We start from the raw sequence: 8,237 nt of genomic DNA, 5'->3' as shown, positions 1-8,237 counted from the left end.
CCGCTGACGTCATCCCGCACGCCCGACGGGGCCCCGCCCCTGGTCCCCGCCCACGGCTCTGCATCTGCCGTCCCGTTGGCTAAAGCTCGTAACCACGCCCGTACGTGCCGGGCCGTAAACCCCGCCTGTCCCGCCCCGCTCATGAATTATTAATCAACAGCGTGACCTGCGGCTTCACATCTGCAGACACGCAGCCATTGTTTAGCGGAGCCTCTGCTGTCATCTTAGCAGGTGCAACCCAGTGCGCCGACTGCACGGTCACAACATCACAGCGCCTCTCTAGAAAACGTCAGAAGTCCTTGACTTCTTAAACGGCAGGAGCTCAGGGATGAAGAGAATGTGAGATTAGGAAAGCAGGAAGGGCAGTAGGAATTTCAGACAGCTAAGGAATCAAAGCGATATAAATATTAACCATAATTATAAACTGCAGTTTCCTCTATATGGCCTTTCTTGCCTTTCAAATTTATATCTGATTTATTAACAATATATCAATGAAACAATAAGAGACTTGAAGCTGTGTCAGCATGCGTAGGCTGCAGAGAAACAGGTGAAGGTTTATTCCCTGCTGGAAGGAAACATCCTCATGCCTCCTGCCTGATGAAGGCTCCTTAGCCAGAATCCATGACTGTTGTCCTGCAACACAGGGGGGGAGGGCAGGTGGGGTTCCTGTACTGTGACACAGGGGGAGGGCAGGTGGGGTTCCTGTACTGTGACACAGGGGGAGAGGGCAGGTGGGGTTCCTGTACTGTGACACAGGGGGAGAGGGCAGGTGGGGTTCCTGTACTGTGACACAGGGGGAGGGCAGGTGGGGTTCCTGTACTGTGACACAGGGGGAGAGGGCAGGTGGGGTTCCTGTACTGTGACACAGGGGGAGAGGGCAGGTGGGGTTCCTGTACTGTGACACAGGGGGAGGGCAGGTGGGGTTCCTGTACTGTGACACAGGGAGAGGGCAGGTGGGGTTCCTGTACTGTGACACAGGGGGAGGGCAGGTGGGGTTCCTGTACTGTGACACAGGGGGAGGGCAGGTGGGGTTCCTGTACTGTGACACAGGGGGAGGGCAGGTGGGGTTCCTGTACTGTGACACAGGGGGAGGGCAGGTGGGGTTCCTGTACTGTGACACAGGGGGAGAGGGCAGGTGGGGTTCCTGTACTGTGACACAGGGGGAGAGGGCAGGTGGGGTTCCTGTACTGTGACACAGGGGGAGAGGGCAGGTGGGGTTCCTGTACTGTGACACAGGGGGAGGGCAGGTGGGGTTCCTGTACTGTGACACAGGGGGAGGGCAGGTGGGGTTCCTGTACTGTGACACAGGGGGAGGGCAGGTGGGGTTCCTGTACTGTGACACAGGGGGAGGGCAGGTCGGGTTCCTGTACTGCGACACATTTGTACTGATTACAACACTCAGTAAGTAATTGGGTAAGTAAACTCATTTTCTACAGAATGCTTACTGAATATCTGTCAGAATAACCTTCAGAGTTTAGAACTACATCTTTGGTTTGCATTGAGCTCTTATTTCCTGAGATTCACCCCCTGATTCTGGCCTCTTCTCCCAGACAGATCCCTGGACCAGTCTCCTAGGACATGCTTAAGTTCTTTTGTTGCCACGGTAACCCTCCTCATGATGCTCATTATGGACAGGAATGATTGTAGCCAAGCCTAAGGAACCTCGTGAACTTTATTCAGCTCTGTGAGCATTAATTATTGGCATGTTGCTAGAGTATGATACACTAGTAAGGCCTGATTTACAATATTGTCTGCAATCCTGTCACCACATTGTAGAAAAGATGTTGCTGCCCTGGAATGGAGAAGAGCAGCCAGATCCACTCTGGGGCCCAGAGGACAGTCCTGCTCTGAGCAGCTGGAGGGACTGGACCTCTAGTCTGGGACCGGGGACTGTGAGGAGACCAGATACCTGTCTTCACAATCCTCCGGGACACTGACAGAGTCTCGCCAGCGCGCTTCCCCAGAGCGAACCGAGGGACACAGACCCGAGGACACAGCTGTAAACTAGGTGGACATGCATTTTAAACTGAGAGCAAAAGTTTTAATCAAGGAGTTGTGGGAGTGTGAAACAAGCTGCCCAGGCATGTTGTTGAAGCCAATACCCTGACTTCTTTCAGAAAACAGCAGGATGAGTGTGGTGGATCACAAAGCCTCCTTTATTCCAAAAGCTCTGCTGCGACAGGCACTGCTCTCATGGTGCTCTTTTGTTTCGAACCCTTAATAGGTTTAATTCACTCCGTTTCCGGGCTAAATGGACTGAAACAGCCGTTCTGTTCCAGCTGTGACGTGGTTGTTGGCTGGTCTGGTTTTGTTTGTAAAGTCATTATTCCAGAAAAATCCCTGGATATGTAAAACAGAAACAAATGCGAGACCAAAGCATGAAAATCAAGGCGCCTTACTTTCTTTTTTTTTTTTTGCTGCTCTGAGCATTTTTATTCAGGCGATTTCAATGGCCAGACCCCTTGGTTCTAGAAAGGCCCCTGTGAAATTGGTCACGTATGTGCGCCATTACGGCTCTAATCTTTCTGCACCACGACGCCACAGGGGCACGTCTGGAGAGCCAACATGGCGCCAGTGGCCTGCTCGCGCGCCGGGGGTGGGCGTGTGCAAGGGCGGCCGCCATGTTGCGCGCGAGTGTGCGCGGAGTGAATGAGGCGTCATCGCTCCCACCGCGGCGGTGTAGCGAAGCGGAGTGCGGCCTCTATAAAACCGCTCGGAAACTTGGCTTTGGAGGCGCCGTAACAAAATTGAAAGAAGCAAAAGCATTAGATCGATAAAATCCGTCCCTCTTCGTGATCACCGTTGACCTCGAAGTTCTCTCTGCGTGCAGAAGCAGCTGCCCGGCTCGGCTTGTAAATCATGCAGCGCCCCGCTCTGGGCTGGTCCGTCCCCGGCTTTCTGCTGCTCGTCGCCGGACTGTGCGGCGCGGAAGCGCCCGACGCCTCCCTGGTGAACGAGGAGGTGAAGCGCACGGTGGACCTCAGCTCCCACCTCGCCAAGATCACCGCGGAGATTCTGCTGGCCAACCAGGGCGCCTCGCCGGCGCACAGCTTCGTGGTGGCGCTGGAGCCGGAGCTCGCCGGACACCTGGCGTTCGTCGGGGTGACGGTGAGCGTCTGCGGGAGAAACGGGCCTGTTCCAGCGGCTCTGAGCAGGGTACCGGGCGTGGGGGGAGACGGTAGTTAAACTCGCCATAATGGTTACTGCGCAGATAATACACACGCCTGTTGGGGGAAAAACTCCTCAACCGCTCGAGTGATCAAGTTAGATGAGCGTTGACTTCATTGCTTCTCAGTCCGGGGAAATACTGTAACGTGTGTGGTCTATGACTTTGTATAACTTTAACGTGCAGGACAGAGCTCAAGGCTTTTCGCACGTTGTGGTGCTGAATGGCTGTGCATTAAGTTTTAAACTGGTCTTCTCTGCACGTTGGCTTATGCGATTACCCCAGCCGGCGCAGGAGACATTTTAAACTGCAGCGTCGCTACCCTGAGCTAATTGGGTGGTGGGGAATAAATCAGCAGTCAGAAAATATAACCTTCTTGTTTTGTGTGGTTAAACTTCTGGATGCATTTTAAAAACAAGCACCCGGACACCGACCGTGTCCACTGCTGCGTGTGAGCTTGACGGCTCCGGCTTCCGCGTGCCCCCGCCTCCTCGGCGGTCCTCGAGCCGCTCTGTGACACGTAAGCACTCGGCTCGCGCTGGCGCTCGCGGACGGGTTCCGGGGGGGCGGTGCGCGCGCGAGGAAGAGTCTGCAAGGCTCTGTGATTGGTCTTAAAAAAAAAAATACCAGACCCCTATCCCTACCCCCCCCACCAAGACTAAGATTTAAACGTTAATCTTGAGCCTCATGGCTGCCGCAGTCCTCCCGGGTTCAGGGGTTCCTGTCCGGCCCGAGGAACCTGCCCTGTTCCTGGGGAGTAGGGCTGCCCGTCCGGGGTTCAGGGGTACAGGGGTTCAGGGTCGGGCAGGAGAGCGCCCGGGGCTGACCGCTGCTCTGTGTCTGGCAGGTGAAGGGCGAGGAAGAGGAGGACAGCGCCCTGGAGCTGCAGGAGACGACGGTCAGAGGTCAAAGGTGAGCTCCCAGCGTCTTGCAGGGGGAGGGAGTTCGTTAACGGAACCAGTGGCTCGACCCGCTCCGGGCCCTGCTGCCGCGCCGGTTCCTCTGCTCCCGGCTCCAACGCCTGTCCCTCCCGTCCCTGTGTCCCCCAGCGGCAGGTTTTTCCGGGCGCAGCTGCCCTCGGCGCTGGCGGGGGGCGCCCGGCTGCGCGTGGCGGTGGAGACGGTGTTCACCCACGTGCTGCGGCCCTTCCCCACCCGGATCACGCAGGCCGAGCGCCAGCTGGTGGTCTTCGAGGGCAGCCACTACCTGTACTCGCCCTACGCCACGCGCGCGCAGAGCACCCGCGTGCGGCTGGCCTCCAAGACCGTGGAGAGCTACACCAAGCTGGGCAGCCCCAGCCGGAGCGAGGAGGTCATCGAGTACGGCCCCTTCCGCGACGTCGCCCCCTACAGCCAGGTGGGTGTTCGCCCGGGGGCGCGCAGGGGCCCCAGGAGAGGAGCGGCTCCGACACCGGCCGGTTCTGGGGCGGGTGCAGGGTGGGAGGGGTCAGTGGGGGGCGGGTGACGGCCGGCGACCCTCCCGGGGGCTCTGCTGCTGCTCCTCCTCCTCGCTGACCGGCTCTGCGTCCCTCCTCCCTGCAGGACGCCATGAAGATCCACTACGAGAACAACAGCCCCTTCCTGACCATCAGCAGCCTCACGCGCACCATCGAGGTGTCGCACTGGGGCAACATCGCGGTGGAGGAGACGGTGGACCTGCGCCACACCGGCGCCACGCTCCGGGGGCCCTTCTCCCGCTACGACTACCAGCGCCAGTCCGACAGCGGCGTCTCCTCCATCAAGTCCTTCAAGGTGCGTTGAGGGGGTGAGGGGTACCCCGCAGGCGGGGGAGGGCCCTGGGGACCCGGGTCCCGAAGGAGAGGTGGCCCTTCAGGCTTCAGCTTCAGCGGCGTGGCTGGGCCGCCCTCGCTCCACTCTCCCACCACCCTCGGTGCAGAGAAGCGCCTCCTGCTCTGGGTTTTGAATGCTCCTCCCCGTTGTTCCCGCCTGTTTCTCCGTTTGCTCCGAAGACGTCCGCTGGGGTGACGTGGAGGGTTTCGAGAACAGTAGGGTCTCGACTTGTGCTTGTCAGGCCCCTCTCTCCGAGACCGGAGAGGTCCCGTTCCCGAGGACGGGCTCCCGAGCGGCAGGCGAGGAACTGCCCCTTCCCTCCTGGAAAGCCGGAGCGCGGGCGTCGGGGGGCTCCGGAGACCAGGGTGGGCTTGATCCCCTCTCTTGCTCTGTCTTGAACAGACCATCCTGCCGGCTGCGGCCCAGGACGTCTATTACCGGGACGAGATCGGCAACATCTCCACCTCCCACCTGCTGGTGCTGGAGGACTCCGTGGAGATGGAGATCCGGCCGCGCTTCCCGCTGTTCGGAGGCTGGAAGACTCATTACATCATCGGGTACAACCTGCCCAGCTACGAGTACCTCTACACCCTGGGTGAGAGACGAGCACACGCACTGGCTCTGGGACACCACACACACACACACACACACACACACACACACACACACACACACACACACGCACACACTCGCATACGCTCTCTTGACACTCGCCCACCTGCTCTCCCTCAGGTGACCAGTACGCTCTGAAGATGCGGCTGGTGGACCACGTGTTTGACGACCAGGTGATGGACTCCCTCACGCTGAAGATCATCCTGCCCGAGGGAGCCAGGTGAGTCCCGCGCGGCCTGGGCAGGCGTTCTGCTGGCTCGGCTCGGCCCGGCCCGGGCTGCATGCCATGCTCCATCATGATCCCTGGTGTCCTTGCAGGAATATCCATGTGGACACTCCCTACCCCATCGACCGCATTCCCGACCAGCTGCACTACACCTACCTGGACACCTTCGGCAGGCCCGTCGTCGTGGCGACCAAGACCAACCTCGTGGAGCAGCACATCCAGGACATGGTGGTGAGCCCTGAGCCGCGGAGCCGCCAGGGGAGACCAGTCGAGCACAGGGAGAGGGGGTGGTCACCGCTGTCTGTCTCTCTCAGGTCCACTACACCTTCAACAAGATCCTGATGCTGCAGGAGCCCCTGCTGGTGGTCGGCGCTTTCTACATCCTCTTCTTCACCGTCATAGTGTACGTGCGCCTCGACTTCTCCATCACCAAGGTAAGGGGGACCTCCTTAGCTGATTTGATCCCCGGATAATATTCGGACGTTACTTGGAGGAAGCCAGAGTGTTGTCCTGGCTGTTCCACACCCCCGCCGCTCTGTGTGTGAAGTGGTGCCTGTCTGGTCTTGGCCTGCTGCTGGCTCTGAAGAGCTCTGCTCTCTCTCTCTCTCGATCTCCCCAGGACCCTGCGGCCGAGGTGCGCATGAAGGTGGCGTCCATCACGGAGCAGGTGCTGACCCTGGTGAACCGCCGGCTGGGCCTGTACCGCCACTTCGACGAGGCCGTCAACAAGTACAAGCAGTCGCGCGACAGCGGCGCACTCAACAGCGGCCGCAAGACCCTGGAGGCGGAGCACCGCGCGCTGACCAACGAGATCGCGTCGCTGCAGGCGCGCCTCAAGGCGGAGGGCTCCGACCTCGCGGACAAGGTGAGGAGGGGAGTGGGGGGAGCGTGGGGGGGCCGGGGGATGAGCGTCGGAGCAGGGGTGAAGTCGGTGGGACGCCTCTGCGAGGGGGTGGGGGTGAAGTCGGTGGGACGCCTCTCTGAGGGGGGGGGGGCGGAAGTCGGTGGGACGCCTCTCTGAGGGGGGGGGGGCGGAAGTCGGTGGGACGCCTCTCTGAGGGGGGGGGGCAGAAGTCGGTGGGACGCCTCTCTGAGGGGGTGGGGGCGGAAGTCGGTGGGACGCCTCTCTGACCGGGTGGGCGAGGGGGTGGGGGCGGAAGTCGGTGGGCCGCCTCTCTGAGGGGGTGGGGGTGAAGTCGGTGGGCCGCCTCTCTGACCGGCCTCTGTCTGGCCGCTCCCCAGGTGGGCGAGATCCAGAAGCTGGACGGGCAGGTGAGGGAGCACGTGGCGCGGTCCTGCCAGGAGGCCGAGCGGCTGGTGGCGGGGAAGGTGAAGAAGGAGGCGTACGTCGAGAGCGAGCGGCAGCTGGCCGGCCGCCGCCAGGACCTGGTCGCCCGCATCGACAGCCTGCTGGACGCCCTGTAGGCGCGCCGCGGCGCCGCCCGCAGCCGAGCCCCCGGAGACGGCGCACGCACGGCGGGGGGCGCTGTTCCCTCCCCTCGTTAACGCCACAAAGAGGAGTCGCCCCGGCTCCCTCCTGAGGGGCGGGCCAGCAGTGTGGGGGGGGGACAGGAGAGCTGGGGGGGTCGTCGGGTCGCGGGGGGGGTGGGGGTGGCGCCCTCTACAGGGCAGGGTAGTAGCCGGTCCTGAGCCGCCTCTCTCCTCCTCGGCCGCGCTCCGCGGGGAGGAGGGAGAGCGATCGGGAGGGCCGTGTGCTCCAGGCGCTCGTTCGGCCGCTGCTGGGCTGCAGAGTTCTGACGCCCGGACCGGACCGGCCCGGTCTGACTCGGCCCGCAGGCAAGCGGCTGCCGACAGGTCTGTGTCCCGAGGGGGGGGGGCCTGTGTGTTGAGGCTGGGGGGGTGGGGGTGGGTGGTGACACACGGGGTCTGTGCGGCTGTACTTCTGTTGTTGGTACAAAAAAATGAGAAAAGACCAAATTTGAAATAAAAAAATCAAACCGTCGTCCTGCTCTCCTGTGTTTTCAGTCTTGGATACTGCTTGATCTCGTCAGCTCTGCCTCCCGGCTAGTTTCCTCCTGCGCGGCTGTGTGTGGCGACGGGTCTGAACTGGGCCCGCGGGGAGGGGTGTGACGTCGGTGTGGGGACCCTGCTGGGGGAGGGAGAGTCATGGGGGAGGCTCAGTCACTCCCACCACCCTGCCTCTGTGACCCCCCCCACCCCCCCTCCCTCCTCCTGCAGCGCCACCTGGAGGCGCCAGAGAGAACAGCCGGCTGCAGAGCATTCCTGGTACAGCAATTCGCCCAGAGCCGTTACGGCGGGGACAGATCGTACAGCTTCACCTCGAGTCTCACACCACCTCACACATGAGCTCACACTGCTGGGAAAGTCATCTGGCAGGACCTGTCATTCTGATCAGTGCCAACAGCCTTTGTACCCAACCAGCAGGAGGCGCTGTGGAGCTGTGTGTCCAGGGCTGCCATGC

The 8,237-nt window shown here is 61.2% G+C and overlaps 1 protein-coding gene across 1 annotated transcript; it reads left to right on the top strand.

Moving 5' to 3' along the window:
* The first annotated feature begins 2,616 nt into the window (after positions 1 to 2,616).
* rpn1 (ribophorin I) lies at positions 2,617 to 7,757 on the top strand. The gene is made up of 10 exons (XM_088637234.1): positions 2,617 to 3,108; positions 4,014 to 4,078; positions 4,216 to 4,522; positions 4,708 to 4,917; positions 5,359 to 5,551; positions 5,689 to 5,788; positions 5,887 to 6,025; positions 6,109 to 6,228; positions 6,414 to 6,659; positions 7,037 to 7,757. The coding sequence occupies exons 1-10, from the start codon at positions 2,860 to 2,862 to the stop codon at positions 7,217 to 7,219; spliced, it is 1,812 nt and encodes a 603-aa protein (XP_088493360.1). The 5' UTR covers positions 2,617 to 2,859; the 3' UTR covers positions 7,220 to 7,757.
* Positions 7,758 to 8,237: the final 480 nt, after the last annotated feature.

Source organism: Lepisosteus platostomus, chromosome 6 (genome assembly GCF_059453375.1).
Source record: "Lepisosteus platostomus isolate fLepPlt1 chromosome 6, fLepPlt1.hap1, whole genome shotgun sequence".
NCBI lineage: Eukaryota > Metazoa > Chordata > Actinopteri > Semionotiformes > Lepisosteidae > Lepisosteus > Lepisosteus platostomus.
This window is presented reverse-complemented; position numbering and strand designations above follow the sequence as displayed.

Bases quoted from the DNA above. Each gene is read 5' to 3' on its own strand.
- rpn1 (XM_088637234.1), top strand. From the start codon at position 2,860: ATGCAGCGCCCCGCTCTGGGCTGGTCCGTCCCCGGCTTTCTGCTGCTC. The intron at 5,552-5,688 runs GTGAGAGACGAG...GCTCTCCCTCAG, and splicing joins CGAGTACCTCTACACCCTGG to GTGACCAGTACGCTCTGAAG. The intron at 6,026-6,108 runs GTGAGCCCTGAG...TGTCTCTCTCAG, and splicing joins AGCACATCCAGGACATGGTG to GTCCACTACACCTTCAACAA.